Source organism: Podarcis melisellensis, assembly GCF_964234715.1.
Source record: "Podarcis melisellensis genome assembly, chromosome: 18".
Lineage (NCBI taxonomy): Eukaryota > Metazoa > Chordata > Lepidosauria > Squamata > Lacertidae > Podarcis > Podarcis melisellensis.
Genome location: NC_138536.1, coordinates 6,147,947 through 6,175,933, shown reverse-complemented (window position 1 = coordinate 6,175,933; position 27,987 = coordinate 6,147,947). Strand labels below are relative to the sequence as shown.

General features: G+C 48.5%; 1 protein-coding gene across 1 annotated transcript; it reads left to right on the top strand.

The window, feature by feature from the left end:
• The first annotated feature begins 3 nt into the window (after positions 1–3).
• On the top strand, positions 4–27,964 carry MLLT1 (MLLT1 super elongation complex subunit). Its single transcript, XM_081895640.1, has 12 exons — positions 4–201; positions 5,466–5,646; positions 7,592–7,674; positions 10,244–10,387; positions 11,498–11,623; positions 13,594–14,145; positions 17,488–17,575; positions 21,044–21,155; positions 23,086–23,185; positions 24,359–24,430; positions 25,889–25,960; positions 27,441–27,964. Exons 1-12 carry the CDS (start codon positions 190–192, stop codon positions 27,567–27,569), a joined length of 1,671 nt encoding a protein of 556 aa, XP_081751766.1. The 5' UTR covers positions 4–189; the 3' UTR covers positions 27,570–27,964.
• The last annotated feature ends 23 nt before the right edge of the window (positions 27,965–27,987 follow it).

The following is a 27,987-nucleotide window of genomic DNA, read 5'->3' as shown; positions in this document are numbered from 1 at the left end:
GGGGAGGGCAGGGCGGGAGCGCTGAGGCGGGAGAGGCGCAGCAGGCCCCGAACCATGAGGCGGCGGCGGCGGCCTGAGGAGGAGGCGGAGCCGCAGCAGAAACCGCAGCCCTGAGGGGAAGCCAGGCTAGGCCCAAAAGCCCAGCAGGACGGGAAGAGAAAGAGGCGGGCGGGCAGGCCGGGCCCAGCCATGGACAATCAGGTGAGGCGAGGGGGGGGAGGGGCCGCTCTCGCCCCGCCCTCCCGCTCCACAAGAAGGGGGCGTGGCTTGGCTGCATTGGCTGGTGGAAAGGGGGCGGGGCTTCGGCGGCTCTGAGAGGGGGCGTGGCGCGGCTTGGCGGTGCCGCAGAGCCCTGGCTCCTCCCCATGGTGGGCGGGGCCTTTCTAACCTGCTGGCCTTTTTCACTACGCCCCTCCCATCACACACACACGGAAGGGGGCGTGGCTCTGCCTCGTGGGTGGGCTGCCAGCTGCCCAAGGGGCGTGGCTTGGCACCCTTGGGTTTGTGGGAACGCCAGGGTCATCTAGTCTGACCCGCCCCCTCGCGATGCAGGGGTTATTATTATTATTACTTCCGTACCTTTCCGAGCACAATTAGTATGGACTGTCTCGCCAGAACGGTGCATGCTCTAGTTATCTCCTGCTTAGACTACTGCCATGCGCTCTACGTGGGGCTGCCTTTGAAGGTGACCCGGAAACTACAACTAATCCAGAATGCGGCAGCTAGACTGCTGCCGAGACCACATAACACCAGTCCTGAAAGGCCTACATTGGCTCCCAGTACGTTTCCAGACACAATTCAAAGTGTTGGTGCCGACCTTTCAAGCCATAAACAGCATCGGCCCAGTAGACCTGAAGGAGCGTCTCCACCCGCATCGTTCTGCCTGGACGCTGAGGTCCAGCTCCGAGGGCCTTCTGGCGGTTCCCTCACTGTAAGAAGTGGGGTTACAGGGTACCAGGCAGAGGGCCTTATTGGTGGTGGCGCCCACCCTGTGGAACGCTATCCCATCAGATGTCAAAGAGAAAAATAACTACCAAACTTTTAGAAGACATCTGAAGGCAACCCTGTTTAGGGAGGCTTTTAATGTTTGATAGGTTATTGTATCTTAGTGTTTTGTTGGAAGCCGCCCAGAGTGGCTGGGGAAACCCAACCAGATGGGCGAGGTACAAATAAATTATTATTATTATTGTTATTGTTATTATTATTATTATTTGCCCAACAGTATAGCTCCCTCCTCCAGTGACTGAAATGGGGAGGGAACAGGCCCCTCTCCTCCAGAGTATGGAAAGAGGAGCTGCTACGATCCAGGAAGGGGGTGTGGCTTTGCTCCATCCGAAGCCCCCCCCCCCCAAAAAGAGTAAGGACTGGAATGCTTGGGGGAGATGAGTAGCTCCTCCTCCTTCCCAGCCCATACCTGAGGGAGTGGAGTTTGGTTCTGCTGCCCAAAGGCACAGTTGTGTTTTGTGGACCTCCATTGTTCTGTTCTTTGCTCACCCCTCCATTCTATGAGCTGGGGAAAGCGGTGTTTCCACTCTTGGAAGTGGGTGTGTCTCCCTGAGAAGGGGAGGAGCTTGCGACTCAAAATTAGGGTAAGTGAGAGAGACTTGGGGCAGTTTTGAGTTCTTGGAGCCCGACCCTTTCTCAGTGGGGGTGGAGGATGCTTGGACAAGGAGGGCAGACAGCTGCCCCCTCCCCTTTCATGTACAGACGCTTCGGGTTGCGCACCGAACCCGGAAGTACCAGAATGGGTTACTTCCGGGTTTCAGCGCTTGCGTATGCGCCGAAGCGCTAAATTGCGCTTTGCACATGCACAGAAATACCAAATTGCAACCCGCACGTGCACAGACGTGGCGCTGCAGGTTACGAACGTGCTTCCTGCACCGATCACATTCACAACCCGAGCATCCACTGTGCATGTAAGTATATCTCTGTGTGTATATATACACTAGCATGTATATCTGCACATACACCTCAAAAATAAGATGAGGAAAGAGAGCTTTGCTTGCACGTGTTGTCTTGTTGCAGTCTATGCAGCAGCTTTGTACAGTAGACCAAGTAGTATTGTTTTCATACTTCTCATAGTTGCCCAAGGCTGTTCTAACGCTACCGCTTTTTGAGTTCATGGCAGAAGGCAGTGTTCAAAGAAGGAGCTTCACAGCTTTTACTCATAGCATTCCCACAAGGCCTGCGTGCCCATGTTGCGCAGATAGGCCTTTGCTGGTAATGTGCACCCACCTCCTGTCTATATAGCTGATTATATACTGGATCACCATTACTGTGTATCAGTATATACCTGGCTATAAGAACAGCTTTGTGTATTTGAAATGCAGTTATTTAGATAGCAGCTACTGTTATTGTGTCATATATGTATATATTCAGCAAGAATGGGCAGGTGTGTCTGTATACACACTTTATATTTTATGTTTTTTGAATATCTTTAAATTTTCAAATCAACAAACACAGGCTACATGGGCAGCTCGTTCCGCACACATGCTGAAATATGCATTATATTGAACACACATTATATAAACACACAAGCACATACAGCTGGCTACATGTGAATACTTCTGTGGTCATGTAAGCCTGTATCTAATTTATCTAAAACGTTTTGTAGCATGTAGCAAGGGGTACGTGATGTTTATATAAATGTATATTTGATACAGTTTGCATATTGGATGTAAGATAAGGAGGCATTGGCTATCAATGAACTGGTTGCTACATGGCTGTTCCACCACTTGATATCTTAACTGTGAAGTAGTCATTACAGTTCTAACACCAGAGGCCCATTTTTCATATCTCCTCGAAGGCTGTGTGTGTCAGCACTTCCCAGACATAGAGGTCTGATTCATTCTTGATTTCTTGCCTCCTGAATGACTACGCTTGAGCACTGGTAGCTGAAAGGTGAACAAACTCCACTGCAAAGCCCTGTGTTTTGAGGAGATGCGAGGAATTCTCCTTGCAATGTTTTATCTGCAATAGCCCATCCACACATGCAAGTTACTTGTGGATATTGCAGTTACCAAACAATAGCCATGTCTGTGTCACCTAGAGCAGTTCTCAAACTCTGGTCTGCGGCCCACAGGTTTCATTCATGTGGTCTGTGGCATTTCTGCAATAAATCATATTGATTTTAGCTGCAGTTTTATTGCTTATATTGTATTCTCTTGCATTACAGTTTGTATTTTGTAGAATTCAGCTCGTAATACCATAAAAGAAAAAGAAACAACTAGAAATACAATTAAAAATCGTGCAGCACATTGTAATTGCTGCAATAGGAAAGAAAACCATTAAGTGGTTCGCCAAGACCCCCAGCAGTTTTTAAGTGGTCCATGGCGAGTAAAGGTTTGGGAACCACTGCCGTAAAGGCAACCAGGACAAGCCCCTGTTTGCACTCTTCAAATAATGTTCATATTTATGTACATTTATGTGACCTCTCTGAAACACACACCGATGTTCTGGATGCATCACTGCACATATACAAGGATCCACTGGTAAATACATTTTTTGTTCTGGCACAAGCCTTTCCTCTGATCCTGGAGAATCATGAGGACTCTCTGTGATGCCAGGCCAACTTCAGAAGCACGAAAGAGGGAAGTAATGCAAGGACTGTCCCTGGTGTTGTGTTGAACATGGAAGATGCTTGGGAGAGCCGTGAGAGAGCTTCCTGCTGAATATATGAAGCTTAGCTGCCTTGGGGGTTAGTTCCCATTCCTGTCCTCGGCTGTGGAGGAAGGGAAGGGGGTCACACACACACTTGGGCTCGCCCTTGAGCTCATACCATGTCAGAAGACTCTTATCCCCTTTAAGGGGAGCATCTTGACAAGAGCAGGTTACCAAGGGGAGCCCAGATTTGTTGGCACCTGCACAAATATTAGCCCTTTCATTCTCAGGGACTGTATTTCAACAATACAATTAAAGGGAAGACCAACCTGTACCCTTCCTTCTTACATACTTTTGGGATGTCCTTGCTAGGAAGTGACCCAGGTTCACTACCCTGCTCTGCCACAGACCTTGCTGGGTGCTTGTGTTTCAGTTGAAGGTGCTCAGCATGACTGATACGGAAGCAGGACAACACTCGAGCACAATAGGATGTTGAGTGAGAGGTCTGCACTATGAAGCCAGTAACAGGAGAGAGAAAGTCTTCAGAAAGTAAAATAAATATGTCAGTGCCTCATGTTTTGCCATCATGTGTGTCCACCTTAATGCCCCCAAAGTATCTATGCACAGCAAGATGCGCGTGTTTCAGGTGCATGTCCGTAGCTGTCAACCTTCCCTTCATTTGCGGGAAATTCCCTTATTCCAGCGCTGCTATCCCGGATTGTTAGATATCGTGTAGACTGTCCCCGGGACAGGTGAGGCTGCTGATCCCTTATTTTCGAGGCTGCCGATCCCTTATTTTCAAATCTGAAAGTTGACAGCTATGTGCATGTCCAGCTTGTGCCCCTGTCCAATGCTGCTCTTTTGACAACTTGCCGTGGGAGCTCAAGGGACCCTTTCTTTTGGGGGGGAGAGGAGATGCTGGATAGTTCCAAACATGCACCTTTGGATATGCACCTTATCCATATCTGCATTCAATCCTAGAATTGGTGTGTGCCTTTCAGACCATCAAAGGCCTGGAAACGATGCCTTATGAGGAACGGCTAAGGGAGCTGGGCATGTTTAGCCTGGAGAAGAGGAGGTTAAGGGGTGATATGATAGCCATGTTCAAATATATAAAAGGATGTCACATAGAGGAGGGAGAAAGGTTGTTTTCTGCTGCTCCAGAGAAGCGAACACGGAGCAATGGATCCAAACTACAAGAAAGAAGATTCCACCTCAACATTAGGAAGAACTTCCTGACAGTAAGAGCTGTTGGACAGTGGAATTTGCTGCCAAGGAGTGTGGTGGAGTCTCCTTCTTTGGAGGTCTTGAAGCAGAGGCTTGACAACCATAGGTCAGGAGTGCTCTGATGGTGTTTCCTGCTTGGCAGGGGGTTGGACTCCATGGCCCTTGGGGTCTCTTCCAACTCTATGATTCTAGTTCAGGCGTAGGACAACCTTGGTCCTCAGGATGTTGCTAAACTATAATGCCTGTCAGCCCCAGCAGCCTTAACCAATAGCCAGGGATGATGGAACTGGCTGTTCAAGCAACATACTGAGGGTCAAAGGTTTCGCAGTCGTGACCAAGTCCGGCCCCTTGCATCCCCCAAAGATGCAGCTTCCACTGGAAGACCTCCATTAAGGCCAATGGTCCTCTTGTCGAACTCTTTCCATCAAGAAGCTCCTCCTGTTCAACAGAACTCTGTTCTCCTGTAACTTCTATCCGTTTGATCTAGTCCTGTGCCCTGAGGCAGCATTCAACCTTTCACCGTGAGGCATACCGTATCAGGGGTACTGTATTTCTTCTTGTCGCCGCTGCGCCGACTTTGACATTCCTAGATGTTGCTTGTCTCCTTCCTCATTCCCTAACTCCCTTTGCCTCCCTAGTGCACGGTCCAGGTGAAGTTGGAGCTGGGGCACCGCGCCCAGCTACGGAAGAAACCCACCACCGAGGGGTTCACCCATGACTGGATGGTGTTTGTGCGAGGCCCAGAACAATTCGAGATCCAGCACTTTGTGGAGAGGGTGGTCTTCCGGTTGCATCAGAGCTTCCCTAAACCGAAACGCGGTGAGTTCATGTGTGTGCGCCGTATTTTTCGCTCTATAAGCGCACCAGGCCACAAGACGCACCTAGTTTTTGGAGGAGGAAAACAAGAAAAAAAAATATTCTGAATCTCAGAAGCCAGAACAGCAAGAGGGATCGCTAAGCAGTGAAAGCAGCGATCCCTCTTGCTGTTCTGGCTTCTGGGATAGCTGCGCAGCCTGCATTCGCTCCATAAGACACACACACATTTCCCCTTACTTTGCAGGAGGGAAAAAGTGAGTCTTATAGAGCAAAAAATACGGTAGCTTCCTCTGTAGGTGTGTTCTGGCATACTTCAAAGCACACAAGCGCTCCCATTGGGGACAAAGTACACATGCAAGCCCTGCCCTCCTCACCCCATTATCCCCCTTCTAACACCAAGAATGGGACGCGGGTGGCGCTGTGGGTAAAACCTCAGTGCCTAGGACTTGCCGATCACATGGTCGGAGGTTTGAATCCCCGTGGCGGGGTGCGCTCCCGTCGTTCGGTCCCAGTGCCTGCCAACCTAGCAGTTCGAAAGCACCTCCGGGTGCAAGTAGATAAATAGGGACCGCTTACCAGCGGGAAGGTAAACGGCGTTCCGTGTGCTGCACTGGCTCGCCAGATGCAGCTTGTCCCGCTGGCCACGTGACCCGGAAGTGTCTGAGGACAGCGCTGGCTCCCGGCCTATAGAGTGAGATGAGCGCACAACCCTAGAGTCTGGCAAGACTGGCCCGAATGGGCAGGGGTACCTTTACCTTTTAACACCAAGATATGCTCAGTCCCAGACCATCCCCATGTTGTACGGGATCTGCCAGAGGCTTCTCCTTGTGTTTGCTTGAACACAACCAAAATGCCTCTTATGGTTGGGGAAGCCTCAGCCACAGAACAGTGAAGGGTACCCTGCTCTTCATCAGATGAACAGGAGTAGAAACCCTCTGTAGACCTTCTCCAATTGGCACAGGGATTGTTGTCGGCTGTTCATGGGAGGGCTTTGGGTTGTGTGGCTTGCTTGAGAATCCCTGCATCACCCATCCGCATATGCAGGGTCGGATTCAGCGCTGGTCCTACTCAGAGTAAGTCTACTGAAAGGATGTACATGGCCTGTTTGGGTCCATTCATTTCAGTGACTGTGCTCCGAGTAGGATTTAGCAGCCCACAGAATTCACATGTTTTGACGAACGCCTGAACTGTCAGTGAGCCAGAAGTACCTGCAGGCCAGCAGTGAATAGCTCCTTTCTCACTGCAGTCCTGCTCCTTGAGTGAGAACAAATGTTGGCCTAACACATGGGTAGGCAAACTAAGGCCCGGGGGCCGGATCCAGCCCAATCACCTTCTAAATCCAGCCCATGGACGGTCTGGGAATCAGCGTGTTTTTACATGGGTAGAATGTGTGCTTTTATTGAAAATGCATCTCTGGGTTATTTGTGGGGCATAGGAATTTGTTCATTTATTTTTTCAAAATATAGTCTGGCCCCCCACAAGGTCTGAGGGACAGTGGACCGGCCCCCTCCTGAAAAGGTTTGCCTAACACAAGGACGCTATGCTTGCTGCATTATCATCATCTCCATATTGGACTGCGAGAGACCCTGTCTGAAACCCTGGAGAGCTGCTGCCAGCCCGTGTAGACAGTACTGATCTAGGTGGACCAGAGGTCCAACAAATACCAAGGTCCAAGGCAGCTTCCTATGTTCCTGTAATAGGTTATTGTTTCCAATTGTGTATCACTGGAGTGTTTCACAAACATGATCTTGTAATCCTTACAACAGACCTGTAACTGCTATCTGTATTGCTATCCCCATTCTCTAGGTAGGTGTGGAGATGCTCAGATTGGCAAAGAAAGAGAAGCTTGCCTGAGGCTACATAGCATAGAAGCTAGCCAACCTGTATGTTTCTTCTGCGATCCAGCAGCCCTGAAGTTTTAATACTTAATTTCTGCTTTCCTTCTCAGTTTGCAAAGAACCTCCTTATAAAGTGGAGGAGTCTGGCTATGCTGGCTTCATTATGCCCATTGAAGTCCACTTCAAAAACAAGGTATCATTTCAATCTCTCCTCCTTGCCGCCCCCGGGCTCCCTTCTTGCGTTCCCTTAAAACACACGGCAAACTCAGCGGGCTGGCCAGCCCGTACAGCAATGTAGCTGAACCTCATTGGCCCAACCCAAGTTTTTATCCAGGTCCAGTTATCATTTAACCTGCTCGTTTTGAAGCAATGAGACGGTCTGTGCATTTCATGCACATTTTCATGCGCTGATCTATCATGGGATCTCCAGATAAGCAAAGGACCTCCCTGATCTGCCTCTTTTCTCCTTGTCTTTCACATCTCTGCATCTCTTTGTGGTGAGGTCTCCAGTGCGCTGCTCGCGGGCACGACAGCAACTTCAGACACCTCCCAAGACCCCCTGTCCCTCCCAAATTCTTTTTTAAATATTTAATTAAATTAGTTTTTGTTGATGGGAGTGTTCGGTTTCTTCTGTTTCGTTTCTTAAGCAAATGTATCAATCACTTTGCAGCATAGAACCACTGAAGCAATGTGCCATGTAACATAAGTGTTGGTATTTTGACTTTGTTGGGGCTGGTTCTGAGCACTGCCAGTTTTTCTTCTGCTAAATAGATATTCTGCGGTGCCCGCAACAGATTATTAGAATTCCAAATGCGTCCCGGGCCCAAAAAAGTTGGGATCCCTGCCTTGGTATTCAGATTTTAAAACAGGCACCCCCCAAACTCAGCCCTCCGGATGTTTTGGGGCTACAACTCCCATCATTCCTAACTAACAGGACCAGTGGTCAGGGATGATGGGAATTGTAGTCCCAAAACATCTGGAGGGCTGAGTTTGGGGGTGCCTGCTTTAAAAGCAGGTAGAACAGTGGATAGATTGTGTTGGCCCCAAACCAGCACCCTAGAATATGTAACCTTCCTCTGACTTCGGTTGGTACCTGATCTTTGCACCGTTATCCATGATGAGATGAAAGTCCAGGCCCGATTGCTGTGACGGCTGCCCCTAATGCCCATCTGGGAAACCTTTCGGCTCAGAGTACTGCAGTCCGGCTGCTAACTGGAACCTGCAGAATGGAGCTGTGTTCTTGCCAGTCCTCCAGGATTCTCCCTGCCCACTTCTGTGCCTGGAAGGTACACATTTTGACCTACGCAGCCAAAAGCTTTTGGGCCCGGGATAGGCTGTTCCCATACAAGCCTGTGTTTGAAGATTCGGCTGGGTTGCCCTCTATGTCTGCTGTGTTTTGTTCTGCGTTTGTTGCCTATCTTCCTAGTGTGTTTCAGGATTGTTCTAAGCCATCGCAGGGACCGGGGCGAAAAGAGAGCCATGTCTGAATGTCGGTATAGCAATAAGTAACCAAACAAACCCCTGTGTTGCAAAGAGAACGTCAGCAATGTCTAGGCAACACGATGACAATGTACATATGCAACAGACAATCTTTATAGAATTCCTTTATTTTATTTTTTTCTGGAATATTTATTAAGATTTTCAATAATAATACAATAAAAGTCAAAAAGTAAAAAAAACGACAAAATGACAAAAATAAAAATAATTTTTTAAAAAAGATAAAATTTCCATTTACTTATTTTTCGTTAACTTATTTCCCAGACCTCCTCATACCTCCCTTTTTTGTATTCCAATTCCAATTATTAGTTCAGCAAATCCTTATTAATAAATTTGAACCTATTTCTAAGTCCTTTTTTTCCCATATTTATCTTAAAGCATTACAGCTGGAAACCACTCAATTTCTATCCGACATCCTTCTAACATTCATTAATTTTGCAATATTTCTGTAAATAGTCTTTAAATTTCTTCCAATCTTCTTCCGCCGACTTTATAGAATTCCTTTAAACCATAACAAGTACAAAATTATCTTTAGTCTCAAAGTCTCTGAAAATCTTTAAACACTGAGCAGCGACTACATTATTACATGAGCACTCTTCCACAGCATTTGATATTTTCATTTACATACATTCATTCGAAATAAGATGGGTTTATGAAGCAATTCTATATCCTCCCACCACGCTGACGAAGAATTCTACGAAACAGTAGTCGATATCCGGAATCACTGTTCAGTGTTGGACATCATATTTGCTGAACACACAAAGCTTCACAGCTTGTCTTTCATCGTACAAAGTCTGGTACCTCGCTTTGTTTAAAGATTTCAGAGACAAAGATCATTTTGGACTTGTTATGGTTTGAAGGAATTCTGTAAAGATTGTCTGTTGCGTAAGTACATGGTCATCATGTTGCCTAGACATTGCTGAATGTCGGTACAGTGGTAGCTCGGGTTACAAACGCTTCAGGTTATAGACTCCCCTAACCCAGAAATAGTGCTTCAGGTTAATAGTTTGCTTCAGGATGAGAACAGAAATCGTGCTCCAGCGGCGCAGCAGCGGGAGGCCCCATTAGCTAAAGTGGTGCTTCAGGTTAAGAACAGTTTCAGGTTAAGTACAGACCTCTGGAACGAATTAAGTACTTAACCCGAGGTACCACTGTATAGGCAACCCTGATCTAGAAGTGCCAAAAGTCAATATAAGGCTTCTCCCTGCGTTGGTATATATAGTTGTTAAAACCGCTTCATGAGGCTTTTCCTTCTTTGCGTTCAGGAGGAACCGAAGAAAGTCTGCTTCACCTACGATCTTTTCTTGAACCTGGAGGGGAATCCGCCCGTCAACCACCTGCGCTGTGAGAAGCTGACCTTCAACAACCCCACCAAGGAATTTCGCCGAAAACTAATCAGGGCTGGTGGGGTGAGTAGCCAAGACAAGATGCACCCTGGTCTTTGCATGCTCAGTGTAATGACTATTTGCTGTTCTTTGGATCGAACTAATAATCGATCTATTATGGGATGCGGGTGGCGCTGTGGGTTAAACCACAGAGCCTAGGACTTGCCAATCAGAAGGTCAGCGGTTCGAATCCCCGCGACGGGGTGAGCTCCCGTTGCTCTGTCCCTGCTCCTGCCAACCTAGCAGTTCGAAAGCACGTCAAAGTGCAAGTAGATAAATAGGTACCGCTCCGGCGGGAAGGTGAACGGCGTTTCCGTGCGCTGCTCTGGTTCGCCAGAAGCGGCTTAGTCCTGCTGGCCACATGACCCGGAAGCTGTACGCCGGCTCCCTTGGCCAGTAAAGCGAGATGAGAGCCGCAACCCCAGAGTTGGCCACGACTGGACCTAATGGTCAGGGGTCCCTTTACCTTTACCTTTGGATCGATCTAGCCAAAAGCTCATAGCCGAATGGGTTTTGTGAAGTGCTGTTACGCTTTTTCTTTCTAGGCTGGGAAACAGGGTGAGGGTGATAGAGGTTTGTTGTGTGGTGCAGAGAAAATGACTGGAAAATAGGATAAAATGACTGGAAAATATGAAGAACAGAGGTTCTGACGAACGGATTATTAAAAACGTGTGAGGTAAATGGTGGAAGTCTTTTAAAAAACAACAACAATTTATTTAAGGTAGATAAGGACAAGATGAAATTATACAATTGAATATAAATATAGATGGGAAACGGCTATGTATTGTGAGTACTTATCTACTTTTAAAAATTTTCACTTATGATCTTTTTCTTTTACTTCTTTATTCTTTTTTTTCTGATATCTTATCTTCCATTTCACTGCTTTATTGTGAATAGCATCTTATAGAGGTATAAATAACTGTAAATATGATAAGAGACAAAATACTCTCTAATTCTTTTTCCTTGGTTAGATGTATTTTCTTTTTCTTTTGTTGTGAATATGTATGCTTTCTAATTTGTACTTAATAAAAATATTATTTTTTTAAAAAAGGAAAATGACTGGGTAGGGGATTTCTGGAATTTGCTGGCACAAAGGTGCGGAACAGCATTAATATCCAAGTTGTCTCTCCCTAGGTGGTGGTCATGCCAGAAGGTGCCGAAACAGTGTCCAGGCCCAGTCCTGACTACCCCATGTTACCCACAATACCGCTCTCTGCCTTCTCTGATCCGAAAAAGACCAAACCGCCCCATGGGTCAAAGGTGAGTCGCTTGGGAAGAGTGTGGGAACGTCCTTCCAAAATGATGAGGTCTAGAATCTTTCATCGTTCCCATTCTGCAGAGACGCTAAAGCCCTCCGAAGAGGCATAGAATTATGTGCACACTACATATACCGTATTTTTTGCTCTATGAGACTCACTTGTTCCCTCCTAAAAAGAAGGGGAAATGTGTGTGTGCATCTTATGGAGCGAATGCAGGCTGCGCAGCTATCCCAGAAGCCAGAACAGCAAGAGGGATTGCTGCTTTCACTGCTTAGCGATCCTTCTTGCTGTTCTGGCTTCTGAGATTCAGAATAATTTTTTTTTCTTGTTTTCCTCCTCCAAAAACTAGGCGCGCCTTGTGGTCTGGTGCGTCTTATAGAGCGAAAAATACGGTATCCCTTTGGCCTCCACATTGTATTATGGTTGAGTTGAACTAATGGCTGGAAATCACAGAGAATTGGGTCTCAGGTAAACTATGCAAACCTCCACTAGTCAAGGGCATTCAAGAGTGGGCCAGGCTGCTTTAGGAGGTGGTGGGCTCTCTGTCACTGGAGGTGTTGAAGTAGTAGAAGAAGAAGATTTGATGTCCCGCCTTTCACTCCCTTTAAGGAGTCTCAAAGCGGCTAACATTCTCCTTTCCCTTCCTCCCCCACAACAAACACTCTGTGAGGTGAGTGGGGCTGAGAGACTTCAGAGAAGTGTGACTGGCCCAAGGTCACCCAGCAGCTGCAGGTGGAGGAGCGGAGACGCGAACCCGGTTCCCCAGATTATGAGACTACCGCTCTTAACCACACCACCACACTGGCTCTCAGACTGGGCAGTCATCTGTCAGGGATGCAGTAGTAGCAGGTTGGACGTATGACTTCTAATTATTTGATACGTTGCATCTGTAGCAGAGAACAGAAGTAGGGGAAAGATACCCTAGGCCAGAGAGGAGAGCCTGCACTTGCGATCGTTATTGCAGAATCCTCAATCTTCGCATTGTTATAAATTGGAAAGAATATGAAGAGTCTGTTTGAATAGCACCGATTGAAAATGTAAAAGGGGCAGGTAACTGATCTGTATTAATTATTCTAGAATAACTGAGGGAATGGCTGTCCTGCAGCAAGCCGAGCACAAGTCAGGGATTGGGAAACTGTAGCTTGCCTATGAGACTTAAGCTTGCTTCATTAACGTCCTATACAATCAAGGCTACAGCACCTCTGACACACATTTCTCGGTCTGTGGTCCAGCGAAGCCACAGAGTTGATTTCTGAGAATGTGTAGTGAAAAGGGGGATCCTGCTGGAACTTGTGAGTTGCCCAACCAGGAAAATGTGGGACCAGTGTAAATGTTTTGGACCAGTGTAAATCTGTGGAGGAAGGAGGGGCCTTCCTGGATGAATGGGTATTGCAGCCCCTTTATTCCTTTGTTCCATTGTTTTATTTTCTGCTAGTTTCTGTCTGTTTACCATTTTGCTTTCTTCTGAATTTGAAAGAACACAGCCACAGTGAGATACGACTTACCGTATTTTTCGCTGTATAAGACGCACTTTTCCCCTCCTAAAAAGTAAGGGGAAATGTGCGTGCGTCTTATGGAGCGAATTGCAGGCTGCGCAGCTATCACTGAAGCCAGAACAGCAAGAGGGAGAGCTGTGCAGCGAAAGCAGCGATCCCTCTTGCTGTTCTGACTTCTGGGACAGCCGCGCGCAGCCTCTTCAGGGCAACGGGAGGAACGCTTCGCTTCACTGGAGAGGCGCTGCGCAGATTCAGAATATTTTTTTTCTAGTTTTCCACCTCTAAAACTAGGTGCGTCTTATGGTCAGGTGTGTCTTAGAGAGCGAAAAATAGGGTAGCTGATTATCTGAATGCTTCCTGCATGGTGTCTTTCCCTTTGGAGGAAGATTCCATTTTCTCCGCAGAACCCAATCCTTTCTTACAGGACGGGATAATTAAACTTTGCTGGTCTTTTCATTTCTCCACTGGTGCTTAGGAGGCCAACAAAGATGGCAGCAAAGCTTCCAAGCCACACAAGGTCACCCGAGAGCATCGCGAGAGGCCCAGGAAAGACTCGGAAAGCAAAAACTCCTCCAGAGACCTTGAAAGGGAGCCGGGTAAACCTGTGAAGGACTCCTCCAGGAAACCCACTGAGAACAAGGTGCCCAAGGAGGAGAAGACCCTCCCGAAAGCTGCTTTCAAGGAGCCCAAGCTGGCTCTGAAGGAACCCAAGCTGGAGAACACGTCGCCGAAAGGCGGTCCTCCACCGCCAGACATGAAGCCTTCCAGCAAAAGGCCCTCTACGGTGGAGTCTCCAAAACCCAGCGCTAAGAAGCCGAAGAAGAGCAGCTCCAAAGGAGCCAAGACCGTCCCGGCAACGTCCCCTCGGACGTCGTCTTACGCCGAGAAGAAGCCAGCCAAGGAGAAGCCGAGCGCCAAAGTGGAGAAGATGAAAACGGAGACTGAAACCAAGGCGATCAAAAAACCCATGGAGGTGGCGGTGGCAGAGGACTCCAATTCCGAGGATGAAGCTTCTCTGAAGTCAGAGGTGAGGGGCCTTCAAGGCCAGGCAGGGCTGCACTGTATGGAGTCTGCTGAGTGTAGGCAATTACTGTATTTTTGGCTCTATAAGAGTCACTTTTTCCCTCCTAAAAAGTAAGGGGAAATGTGTGTGCGTCTTATGGAGCGAATGCAGGCTGCGCAGCTATCCCAGAAGCCAGAAGAGCAAGAGGGATTGCTGCTTTCGCTGCGCAGCGATCCCTCTTTCTGTTCTGGCTTCTGAGATTCAGAATACTAGTTTTCTTGTTTTCCTCCTCCAAAAACCAGGTGCGTCTTGTGGTCTTATAGAGCGAAAAATATGATAAATACAGTCCATACTGAAGACAGACCTGTTTGGACCTGGAGCTCTTGTTGAGTTTCAGTTCTGCATCTGCCTTCTCTGCTGCCCTCTAGTCCTGCTGACATTTCTTCTTAGGGTTCGTAAAGGTTTTTCAGAATGCTGGGAAACCCTGGAGGTGAGGTACAATGGTGGTTTCCCTCACTACCATCCTAAAATACTTAAGAAATGGCCAGTTCCCCCCCCCCCTCTAAGATTCCAACCTGAGAAGGGCTCCTGGGGAGCTAAATGGTTTTTTGAAACTTTTTCTTTAACCGTCTTTAAAAACAAAAATGGTTAATAATAAAATAAATTTTATTTATATCCCGCTCTCCCCAGCCGAAGCCGGGCTCAGGGTGACTAACAACAATAAAATAATACAACATTCTAAAATCATTCCATTATAAAATTCATTCAAATCAAATTGACGGCAACCATTAGGCTAAAGTTCTGTGAAGATTGCCAAAGGAGGGAGTCAGGCTCTTCCCTGACCAAAGCCACTCTTTTCTTCAACATGCTCAGGACATGCATGGCCCCTCCCCACCCCTTTCATAATTTTAATATTTTTATTATTCCTATGCCGACCGTCTGACTGGCTTGCCCCAGCCGCTCAACAAATATTAAAAATGCAATGAAACTTAAAAATTTAATTGCAGCCACCACATTGGCTGTCCCAGGAAGCCCAAGCACAGACTAGACCAGGGTCGGCAAGGTTTACCTCGCCTGGGCGGGTTCACTCCAGCGGAGAGCCCTCCGTGGGCCACGATTTCTGGCGTCTACGTCTGTGCAGACGCAATTTCCTGCACCTCAGAAGCGAGCTCCTGTGCTGGTTTAGCGCAGCGGGCGGGGACTTGCCAAGTGGGCAGCTCAGTTGGGGGGCGACTCGTGAGCTGGTTAAACGACCCCCATGGGCCGCTTGTGGCCCATGGGCCTTAGGTTTGGGTTTGATATCCCGCTTTATCACTACCCGAAGGAGTCTCAAAGCAGCTAACATTCTCCTTTCCCTTCCTCGCCCACAACAAACACTCTGTGAGGTGAGTGGGGCTGAGAGACTTCAGAGAAGTGTGACTGGCCCAAGGTCACCCAGCAGCTGCATGTGGAGGAGCGGGGAAGCGAACCCGGTTCACCAGATTACGAGTCCATCGCTCTTAACCACTACACCACACTGGCTCTCCAGTGTGACCCCTGGGTTAGATCCTGGGCTAGACCCTGGTCACTTTAGCTTGTAACCTGCCCTTGGACCTCAGGGTGAAGGCTGGGTAACAAATTGTAATTGTTAGTAGGGGCCCCATGGTCCATAGTGCCACCCCATACTCCCTCATTCTTATAACATGTTCCAGAACTGAGTCATGGAAGAAGGTCTGGGGTTCCACCCTGGGAAACCTTGGCTCCAGTCAAGCCGCCCACACACCACCCTCGGGCTCAGGGTGGATTTGATTTAAATTACAGTGGTACCTCTGGTTACTTAACTCGTTCTGGAGGTCCGTTCTTAACCTGAAACTGTTCCTAACCTGAAGCATCACTTTAGCTAATGGAGCCTCCTGCTGCTGCCACATAGCCGCCACGCAATTTCTGTTCTCATCCTGAAGCAAAGTTCTTAACCCGAGGTAATATTTCTGGGTTAGCGGAGTCTGTAACCTGAAGCGTCTGTAACCCGAGGTACCACTGTAATCAATTTAAATCACTAGTCAGTACATCTTCCTTTTACAGAAAGACTCATTCTTGCTGGTATAATCTTACTATTTACAACCAGACAAAGGTTTCATTTTTGGAATAATAACATTTCAGAGTAGCTTTTACAGTTATATAAAAAAATTACTGATTTGGTTACACTATTAGAAATACTATATTGTGAGGTTTAATAAGTTAACTGTTTATATTTGGAGAACTTTCCTGCTGTACTTTATTGGAAGGAGAAAAACAATCATTTCCTTAGTAACAATTTAAACTATCCATTTAACTAAAAACTGTAACATTATAGCATTTGTATCCATGTTTGTTAACTGATGTGGTTAAACCATTTAAAAAACAACAAGTGGGTTTTAGCACACATGAAAAACTTGAAACAAATCCTTATTTCCTGATGAATAGCCTTTGGACTATAATGTAACTTAAATGGAAAACTATCTTTAGAAAGATTTTTTTTTCCTCCAAAAGCATTTTATTTTAAAAATCCAGTTTAAATAAAAAAAAATCCGATTTAAATTTTTAAAAATACTTTTTTTTATTTTTCATTGATTTTTCTCCACCCTACTCTGGCTCTTACACCTTAAGTCACCCATGCACAAAAAAGGAAAGAGAGATAGGAATGCTTCCAAAGTAAGGAAATGAATAAAGAAAAAAGAGTGAGAGGAGGACAACCTGACAGGGTTGGGGGGGGGGGAGAAAAAACTTATTAGCAATGAAAGGTAAAGGGACCCCTGACCATTAGGTCCAGTTGTGACCGACTCTGGCGTTGCGGCGCTCATCTCGCTTTACTGGCCGAGGGAGCCGGCGTACAGCTTCCGGGTCATGTGGCCAGCAGGACTAAGCCGCTTCTGGCGAACCAGAGCAGCGCACGGAAACGCCGTTTACCTTCCCGCCAGAGCAGTACCTATTTATCTACTTGCACTTTGACGTGCTTTTGAACTGCTAGGTTGGCAGGAGCAGGGACCGAGCAACGGGAGCTCACCCCGTCGCGGGGATTCGAACCGCCGACCTTCTGATCGGCAAGTCCCAGGCTCTGTGGTTTAACCCACAGCGCCTATTACAGCTGTGTCCCCCCCCCCACAACAACATGAGGATCCAACTTATCCCTGTCTTTCTTAAGTCCTGAGAAGAAGCTTGACCAGACTTCCAAGTCTGTGATGTAATCCTCTTGGTTACTAAAGGACAAAACTGAAGAACCTTCCATGGGAAATACAAGAAATTGGGCTGGGCTGCCATCTCTCTCTCTCTCTGCCATTCTGCTATACGGACCAAAGGGTTGAAATTAATTCTCTCTCTTCCTTCTTCCTTTCTCTGTGCCGACTGAAGTCTGCCCCGTCCAGCCCTTCCAACTCCAGCTCCAGCTCCGACTCCAGCTCCGACTCTGATTTCGAGCCATCTCAGAACCACAGCCAAGGTGCGTTGCTGTTTGGAAATCTCACGTGAGTCTTGGTGTCAATTAAGCCTACGATGCCTCCCCCCCCCAAGTGTGAGGTTGTTGTTTGTCATGCTGGCCCAATAATAGCCACCGGTTCATAAAACCCGGCACTCAACATTGTGCTTCCTGAATGTTGAAAACACTTAGCTAAAGGCACAGAAAAGCTTGACAAGGGCTGATGACAGTCAAGTGACTGAGCTGGAAAATTGGAAGCGTCCAGTGTAGGCCCCCTTAGGTGGTCCAGTGCACCATAAAGAAGGCTGATTGCCGAAGAATGGATGCTTTTGAATTCTGGTGCTGGAGGAGACTCTGGAGAGTCCCATGGACTGCAAGAAGATCCAACCTCTCCATTCTGAAGGAAATCAGCCCTGAGTGCTCACTGGAAGGACAGATCCTGAAGCTGAGGCTCCAAGACTTTGGCCACTGCATGAGAAGAGAAGACTCCCTGGAAAAGACCCTGATGTTGGGAAAGATGGAGGGTGCAAGGAGAAGGGGACGACAGAGGATGAGATGGTGGGACAGTGTTCTCGAAGCTACCAGCATGAGTTTGACCAAACTGCGGGAGGCAGTGGAAGACAGGAGGGCCTGGCGTGCTCTGGTCCAGGGGGTCACGAAGAGGCAGACACGACTAATAATAAAAATAATAATAATAATAAGTTTTATTTATATCCCGCCCTCCCCAGCCGAAGCCGGGCTCAGGGCGGCTAACAACACTAAAAACGACTAAACAACAACAGGTGGTCCAGGGCAAGTCATTCTCTTTCAGCCTCAGTTGGTGCTGAACTTAGCACAACCCTGCGAAGTAGTTCAGCACCAACTGAGGCTGAGAGAGAGTCACTTGCCCATGGCCACCTAAGGGGGACTAAACTGGGCCCTTCCAGTTTTCCAGCTCAGTCTCTTGACTTACATCAGCCCTTGTCATGGTTTTCCTGTGCCTTTAGTTAAGTAGCTTCCTTTTCTAAAATACCGCCGCTGTAGAAAGTCGTGCCACTTGGCTAGACATTAAAGCGAAAGCTTCACCAGTTCCCCGAAAACCCCAGAGAGCTGCTGTCTGCCAGCAGAGACCAACCTCCTCCAACCCTGCCGGCTCCCGGTGTTTCAGTCAGCATGGCCGGACATCGAAGAGTTGCAAAAATAATTGCTCACCTGAGGGAATCTTTAGGAAAGTTGCTGCTTTTCCCACCTCCCTTCGCAAAAAAGGCCATGTTGGGCTAGCAAAACACTGCTAGGGCAGGAACTGATTTGCAAGGTTAGCCATGGTGTGCTTGACTCGCTTTGCCTATATCCTTTCCACCTGGCACAATTTCACCACAATTAGGTGCAGTAATACGGCTGGGGGGGGGGGGAGAGAGAATATTCTGCTTTGGCCAGATGTTGCAGGTGTTGAGCTCCTCAAATTGTTCATCTCTGGTTACTTGGGAAGCAGATAGTTGCGTGTTCACTCCACCCCTGGTGGGAGCCATAACAGGGATGCGCTTCTGGGTGGGGGGTTATCAACAAACGGAAGCAAATGTGGATGTACGTCAGGAGCAGCAGTGGTGATAAGTGATAAGTTTCTAGCCTTTGAGGCTGTAAAGGTGATAGTCCTGACTGATAAAAACAAATCGTTAGTATTCTGCCATTTTTTGGTACTAAACAATAATACTTAGCATTTGTCAAGTGCTTCTCTAAAGTGTTTTGCATTATCTTGCTGTAATCCCTACAACAAACTTGCGAGGTAGGTCAGTGTGATCCCCGGATGGTTTGACGGGTCTGAGAGAAAACGTCTTGCCTGAGTCTGCCTTTGCCACAAGTCTGTGGCAGATGCAAGATTTGAAATGAGGACTTCCTGAATCACAACGCCATCTCTCAACTGCTATGTCAAATCACCTCTCTGACATACGTGCTTGCCTCTTGCCTCTTCTTCTCTCTCCCACCCCCCTTAAAAATGAATTCAGGGCACAAGCTGACGGATGGGTTAACTGGCGTGCAGGCGGGGGCACCCAAGGGAGAAGGCAGAGCCATGTGATCACCAGTCTTGGAGCGGACAGCTTCAAATAGTCAAATGTTTGCAACCTTCTCTCTTCCTGGAATCCTGAAGACAGTCTTCCAAGCTTCTACTGCTTGGGTGGGAGACCTTTGACTCTAAACTGGGACGCGGGTGGCGCTGTGGGTTAAACCACAGACCCTAGGACTTGCCGATCAGAAGGTCGGCGGTTCGAATCCCCGCAACGGGGTGAGCTCCCGTTGCTCAGTCCCTGCTCCTGCCCACCTAGCAGTTCGAAAGCACATCCAAGTGCAAGTAGATCAATAGGTACCACTCCAGCGGGAAGGTAAACGGCGTTTCCGTGCGCTGCTCTGGTTCGCCAGAAGTGGCTTAGTCCTGCTGGCCATATGACCTGTACGCCGGCTCCCTCGGCCAATAAAGCGAGATGAGCGCCGCAACCCCAGAGTCGGCCACGACTGGACCTAATGGTCAGGGGTCCTTTACCTTTATGTCTCTAAACTACAGCTCCCACCAGTCATCTCTGGCCATTGGCCATTCTTGCTAGGACTTGTGGGGGTTGTAGTTGAGTGTCTGAAGAGCTAAAGATTCCCCACTCCTGCTGTACTCGGCTCCTTGTATCACACTTAACTACCACCACCATTGCAGGTGCAACAAACAGAGCAACTGTCCGCACGTAAAAGAGCCTCCACAGATGTAAACAAGGTTTATTTATGACAGGCTTCCCAATGGTGTTTAAAATTCTGTGGAGAGGTATTTTGGAAGCAGGGAACTTGTTGTTACAATGGAACCTCGGTTTTCGAGCGTCTCAGAAGCCAGACATTCCGGTTTCCGAACCCCGAAAACCCGGAAGTAATTGCTTCCGCTTTCGAACGCGCCTCGGAAGTCAAATGGCTTGCAAGGCACATTTCTCAATTTTCTCCATTGAAATTGCCTACCGTCCATTGCACCTCAATCGTTGAATGTTTCAGAAGCTGAATAATCTTCTGGAACGGATTACGTTCAACAACCGAGGTTCCACTGTAGAAGGTTTCTAAACCCGTTTCTTTTTGTTCTGAAATGTCTGGTGGTAACACAGTGATTTTGCTGTCAAACCGGAGAGATGGGAGGGGACTTGGTAGAGTCGCAAAATGTCTGCTTGCTTGTGGGGCAGACCCAACCCACCAGTGGCCCTCTATGCTGTATGAATGCCCCTTTTCCTCCGAATTGTGTCCCGTGGCTCAACAGCCACCCTGTTTACTGTTCTAGACAGGTAAAACAACGAGCTAAACAGGCCTTGTGGTGGGCCACTCTCCCTGTCTTGCGATGCAACCCAGGGTACAGGCTGGCCCAGTGGGAACTGAAAAGAGCCCAAACGGACAGTGCCCGGTAAGCAGCCCAGCACAACTCCGCTTAGCGTTGAACCTGAGTTTCCCTGTCCTGTGTCCATTTTTAAACTGGCTTTCCTGGCTTCTGAACCCCAGGGCCTCTACGCTCCATGGTCGAGGACTTGCAGTCAGAAGAGTCTGACGATGATGACAGTTCTTCAGGGGAAGAGCCGGCGGTCAAGGCAGCTCCCATCAGCAGGGATGCGAGGTGAGAGCAGCCCGGGTTTATTTATGTGCTGTTTTTGCCTGTGTTTAAGGCAATCAGGGACGCGGGTGGTGCTGTAGGTAAAACCTCAGTGCCTAGGACTTGCCGATCGTAAGGTCGGTGGTTCGAATTCCCGCGGCGGGGTGAGCTCCCGCCGTTCGGTCCCAGCTCCTGCCCACCTAGCAGTTCGAAAGCACCCCTAAGTGCAAGTAGATAAATAGGAACCGCTTTCTAGCGGGAAGGTAAACGGCGTTTCCGCGAGCGGCGCTGGTGCTGGCTCGCCAGATGCAGCTTCGTCACGCTGGCCACGTGACCCGGAAGTGTCTTCAGACAGCGCCGGCTCCCAGTCTCTTGAGCGAGATGAGCGTGCAACCCTAGAGTCGGTCATGACTGGTCCTGTCGGGCAGGGGTACCTTTACCTTTAAGGCGATCATGGTCCCCCAAAGCAGCTCACAGTCCGGCTTACAGAAACACAGAATGAAAGGCGGGGGGACAGGTAGAGAAGGGACTTTAGTCCTCAAGGCCAGAACTGTTGGGGCCACCTGACCTTCCAGTGGTTTTGTTTGAACAGCAGTTGTTAGCTCTTGTACATTTGGCTGATGAATGGGGTCAGGGTGGCCTTTCCCCCTCCCTTCTGCAGCCCCAGAGTTGCTGACTGTTGGCACACACTACTCTCTCTGGCAAGGAGGGAGTCAGGGGAGTCTCTTCCCTGCAGCCTTCTTTTCTGGCTGGTGGTTGGGGCTAGGGTGGTCTCCCAGGCAAGAGGGGGAGCAGCCCCATGCAGCTTGGTTCGCGAAGCCAGAGTTCACTGCCCTTCTTTTCTGCCTTCCCAGCACAACAGTCGGATGCAATTGGCTGTCTTTTGTGTAGCTGTTGCCTAAAGCAAACAAAAGACGTGGGGGTCAAGCTTTCGTGACTTATTTGACCTGAACAGATTGTTCAGGGTTTTCATAAGAGTGCGTCATGGTGCACGTCGAGTTTTAGCCAGTTCTAGTTCTACTCAGAAATGAATGAATATGATGAAATTGGGCCCATTAATATCTGGGAGTGCTCTGAGTAGAACCAGCAGTGGATGCAACCCTGTAGAGGGGATGGAGGAGAAGCAGCAGAGGACACAGCCTTTTGCCGTCAGCCCATCAAGCTCAGGATTGCGTGCACCCGGCATTAGCCAACGTGGTGCCCTCCAGATGACGTCAGCCCCTTCCAGCTCCCATCAGCCACAGCCAGCACGGCCCAGTGGTCAGAGGTGATGGCAACTTTTAGCTTCCGGAGGCTGCCGCAATGACTAGCCTCAGCTCTGCACTTGCTGGTTGCTGCAATCTGGGCTTTCATCCTGAAGCTGCTTGCTTACAAAGCATTGGCTGCAGCCACTGAGCTACTGGAGACAGAGAGGGGCCTGTCCAGAACGTGGGATCAGAGCCTTCTGCTTAACCTTGCAGCCTTCCAGGACAAGTGTGGGAAACCTGTAACCCTCCAGGTGTTACTGAACTACAACTCCCACCAGCTACGGATGAGGAATGAAAATTACAGCTCAGCAACATCTGGAGGGGCAAAGGTTCCCCCGTACCTGTCCTGGAAGGCTGCCCCCATCATCCAGCCCAGACACTGAGCTCCAGCTCCGAGGGTCTTCTGGTGGTTCCCTCACGGTAAGAAGTGAGGTTACAGGGAACCAGACAGGGTCTTCTCGGTGGTGGCGCCCGCCCTGCGGAACAGCCTCCCATTAGATGTCAAGGAAATTAAGAGCTATGTTTGACTTTTAGAAGACATCTGAAGGTAGCCCTGTATTGGGAAGTTTTTAATGTTTGATGTTTTATCATGTTTTTAATATTTTGTTGGGAGCTGACAACCCAGTCAGATGGGCATTGTTGTATTATTATTATTATTATTATTATTATTATTATTATTATTATTATTATTGTTTTTACCTCTTCAGGCTCAGCCACAGCGATAGCGACAGTGACAACAGTGAGGACTCCTGCCTTCCAAGTCGGGAGCCTCCGCCCAACCAGAAATTACCCCCTTCTAACAATAAGGTAATTGTGCAGCAAAGGCAGTTTGGCTTCCTACTCACCCCAGCTGCCTGGAATTTGGCCCAGGTATACTAAAGGAGCGCAAGGCTGGGGTGCAGGGGCGGGGAACACAGTTGTAGGAGCGGCTTGTTTTTGTTTCGTAAGCAGCGGAGAAAGTTGAGAAGAGGAAACAGAAGGAGAAAGAAGCAAAGGGAGAAAGGTTGCAGATAGCAAGGGAAGATTGGAAGAAGTTCATTTATCGGAGGAAGCAGAAGGAGTTGGAGCTCTTTGGTCCTGTCCTCTTGAGGAGGCATAGACAAACCCGGTCCTTCAGGTGTTTTGGGACTACAATTCCCATCACCCCTGACCACTGGTCCTGTTAGCTAGGGATGATGGGATCTGTAGTCCCAAAACATTTGGAGGGCCCAGTTTGCCTATGCCTGTGTGAGTGTGTTGAAACAAGGCAGGAACAGAAATCAGGGTGCGTTGCTAGCTTGTTTCAACAAATCGTTTAACTAACTGCAGTTCGGGTTCGGGCATAAGCTGCTGTTAGTTTTAAGGCAGGCAGAGGATGTTCCCCATGTCTTCCTTGCAGACACCCACAAGCCAAAGGCTTGGTCACATAGGTCGGTGCTATGTTTTGGTGGCAGGGTTTGTAAATAGGGGCGCAAGACACCCAATCAATTGATGACCTCCCCTTTCGGCAGAAACAGAGTCCAGAACCCTGTAGGAGAAACCACTGTCCCCATTTTGCCACCTTCTCAAAATTTGAATCCTCCAAGTATTACAGGACTGCAACTCCCATCACCCCTGCCCAGCGGCCATTCTGGATGCAGCTCTTAGGACTGAACATCCATGGAGAACACTGGGTTCAAGAAGGCTGCTGGCTGGCATGAGAGCATCCGTTGAGATCATATCTGAGTAGAGATTTGAATGAGGCCCTTTCCTTGTTTCCTATGCCTTGCCCCTACTTCCACGCTGAATCGATCTTGTTTGGGGAGCTCTGGCTGGTGGTGGGAAAATTCCTCATGGGGGGCAGAGTTGACTCGTTCCTTTGTTACGAGAAGGGGAGAGAACCTGTTTTCTAGATTGTGCCTGGTTTGCCGTTTGAAGGAGTGCAGTCTTTGCAGCTTATCATTGCCTTTTGTCCCCTCTGAACTGGCTTATGACGCGTTCCCCTTCTTTAACTGCTTTCAGGTAACTGGGAGAAAGAGTCCAGAGTCCTGCAGCAAGCCAGAAAAGATTCTGAAGAAAGGGACCTATGACAAGGTACCTCCGTGGAGAGGGGCATTTCAATTGTAGGAGGGAAGGGAGGGAAGGAGAAGCCATCTGTTGGCAGAGGGAGCCCTTTGCTGCTCAGGACAAACCAAGCCAGCCCTAACAAGGCTCAAGCCACCCCTTTTGAAATGTGCAAAGCTGTCTCCTGCAGAGCCAGGCCAATAGTTCATAACCAACATTGTCTCCTCTGGCAGGCAGCAGCTCCCTGGCTGCCTTTCCTAGCCCTGCTAGATTTGAGAGCTCCCATTTCTTTCTCCTCCCACACCCAAGCTTCTCCCTGGGCAGCAGGAAGGGGATATACTGATTCTTTTTTACTTGATTTCGGAGGGGTCCCATTTATTCCCTTTCTGTCATCAGGCGTGGCCAACTCCCAAAAGACTGTGATCAGAGAGTTTAAAACTGGCAGTGATCTACCCCATTTTGGGGGGTGGGTTCAGGTCAAAGTTGTTGAGCTTCTTTGGGAGTCAGTGATCTACCACCAGTAGATCACAATCTAGATCTACCTGTTGGACGTGCCTGATCTAGATGGTGGGTGCGGGAGATCAGGTTCTTTCCTCTCCAAAAGGAGAGGATCTGGTCTTTTTATAAGGAAACTTCATACAGAGTAGGTGCGCTGCTGCTGCTTTTATTGTTGTTGTTGCTGCTGGAGCGAAGCTTCAAATAGCTCTCTTGCTCAGCTCTAGCAGCAACACAGGCTCTGCTACCAGAGACACTTGAATACAGTTGCGGCCCTCCAGACATTTGTTGTTGTTTAGTCGTGTCCGGCTCTTCGTGACCCCCTGGACCAGAGCACGTCAGGCACTCCTGTCTTCCACTGCCTCCCGCAGTTCGGTCAGACTCATGTTTGTAGCTTCGAGAACACTGTCCCACCATCTCGTCCTCCGTCGTCCCCTTCTCCTTGTGCCCTCCATCTTTCCCAGCATCAGGGTCTTTTCCAGGGAGTTCTCTTCTCATGAGGGGGCCTCCAGACATTGCTGAACAACTCCCATCATCCCTGGTCATTGGCCATGTTTGCTGGGACCAGTGAGAGCTGTAGTTCTGCAGCATCTGAAGCCCCAAAGGTCCCCCCATACCTGCTTTAATGGATGCCAAAGATTGTACCTGCATACAAGCATACAAGCCTTGCCTTCCCCTTTTCTTTTAGGCTGGTTTTTGCGTTGCCGTTTCCCCTCCAACCCCCAACCCTTTGCACAACTCCACAATGTGCTCATGTGCAATACAGGAGTTCTAATTCACTGGGCACCACTCCTAACCCACCCACCCACTGAGTCCATTTTTTGCAAAGGAGGACAAAAACCTTCCCCACTGCCCACCTGAACTGGCAGCATCATATTTGCCCTTCAGGCTATCGGGGTGTGTGGGCATTAATCAGCTTTTGGTTGGCGAGAGGTCTGAAAACCTCAAGATCCAGAGTTCTCCTTGCTAATGTTCCTTCTTCCCTCTCCCAAGGCCTACACTGATGAGTTGGTGGAACTTCATCGGAGGCTGATGGCTTTACGGGAACGAAATGTGCTTCAGCAGGTAAGAAGGACATGTTAGGTGGCTTTTTGGTGTGGGGTGCAAGTTGAAGCCAGAGGGGAACGTTAAACGTTCTCTTTTGCCACAGTGCAATGAGTGGTCCTGCTTTTGCTGTTTTCAGATTATCTTGTTCAGCACCTTATGCATATATCCAACTGTAACCTGTAGTAGTAGTTGTTGTTGTTAGTTTTGTGGCCTTGCAAATTCAACAGAAGCTGTCCTGGGAGCACATACGCGTCTCAAAAGTTGGATAGGCTAGCCGTTTGAAAGCTAAATACTGAAATGCACCCCCCCCCCTCTAATAACTACATGGAGGCAAAGGACGGGGAGATTTCTGATGAAGTGATTCTGTGATTTCCCCCCCCCCCCTTGAAGTCCTGGGAAGACTTTTTGCGAGTCTTCTTGTTCCTGCCCCCAGGCAGATGTGGGGTCTGCCTTTGCCTTGCCACGGCTGTCTTCACACCTTTCGAATCAGCAATCCCGCTTGAACTACAGTGGTACCTCGGGTTACATACGCTTCAGGTTACATGCGCTTCAGGTTACGGATTCCGCTAACCCAGAAATCAGGTCAAGAACTTTGCTTCAGGATGTGAACAGAAATCGTGCTCTGGCAGCGCGGCGGCAGCAGGAGGCCCCATTAGCTAAAGTGGTGCTTCAGGTTAAGAACAGTTTCAGGTTAAGTATGGACCTCCAGAACGAATTAAGTACTTAACCCGAGGTACCACTGTACTATTAGCCTTGTCCACAAGTAATGTCTAATGGGGATAAACGCATCTCTAGCCAGGAAAGTGTTCTGCCAGCAGGACTTAGATAAGAATCTCCACGCCTGCATCAGGTACCGGTCTTTGAAGTCTCCCAGTTTGCTATTGCCTTGTTGTTCCGCTGTGATACAGCCAAGGTAGTTTGTGTCCTATTCTGCAAAGCAGCCTTTCATGGAGACAAGAAGGTCAGAGCAAGGAAGTGGGGGGTGGGTGGAGCAGTGCACATGGCTTTTTAAAATGGTGCGCAAAGCGTGAACGATTGGTCCCTGTCTGAATTTCCACGGTGGGACAGGCAATGAGAGAGAGAGAGTAAGGGCAGAGAACAAACTCTCTTGTGTTGCGTTGGCACAGAATATTGGTGTCTCACAGACCTAACATATAGAATAAGAGAACAAGAAGAACATACGTTTAAAGAAGATTGGAGAATGTTTATTGGATATATGGAGGGAAATTGTGCACAATTGAAAACGCTGGCAGCATTACGATAAATTCAACTGCGTAAATAAGTTTTGGTGGATGTGATAATGGAATACTGAATGGTTTAGCTTATGTAAAATATGCGGGGATTTCTGTTATGCAAAATGAACCGTGGGGAGAGAAGAAGGGAAGTCATTGATATTTTAAGGTGGTTTAAATGACTATTCTAAAATGTAAAACAGAAAATTTAATAGGGGGGGGAGAATATTTGTGTCTCACTCCGATCCTTTTCCTCCCCGGCCCAGATTGTAAATCTCATTGAGGAAACCGGACATTTCAACGTCACCAACACAACCTTCGACTTTGACTTGTTCTCCTTGGACGAAACGACTGTCCGCAAGCTGCAGAGCTACCTGGAGGCCGTGGCTACGTGACCCTTGGCTCCGGAAGCTGGACGCTTTTTTTTGAAACCAGAATCCCCGTCTCTTCGGTACCAGGAAATGGACTCGTGGACCTTGGCCGCCGCCTTATCCTCTCGATTCACCTGAAGCACTGCCTTAGGGATCAGCCACGCTCTAGGAACACGCTGTTGCTGCTGCTGCTGCCGCCGCTGCCGCTTCTGCTGCCGCCGCCGCCACCAGCCACGCTCCTCCTCTTGGGCTTCAGCCGAGCGCTCGCCCTTAGCGGGCCTGTCCTCCTTCGCTTCAGAAGCTTTGCTTGGAACTGGTAGAGTAAAAGCTGCGCTGGTCCTAGCCGCGACACCGCGCTCTCCTTGGTTGTTTGGTTGTTGCTGTTTTTTAATTCCGGCTTTTTAAATTTTAGAACGAGATTCTCTTCTGTGTGTGTGTTTTT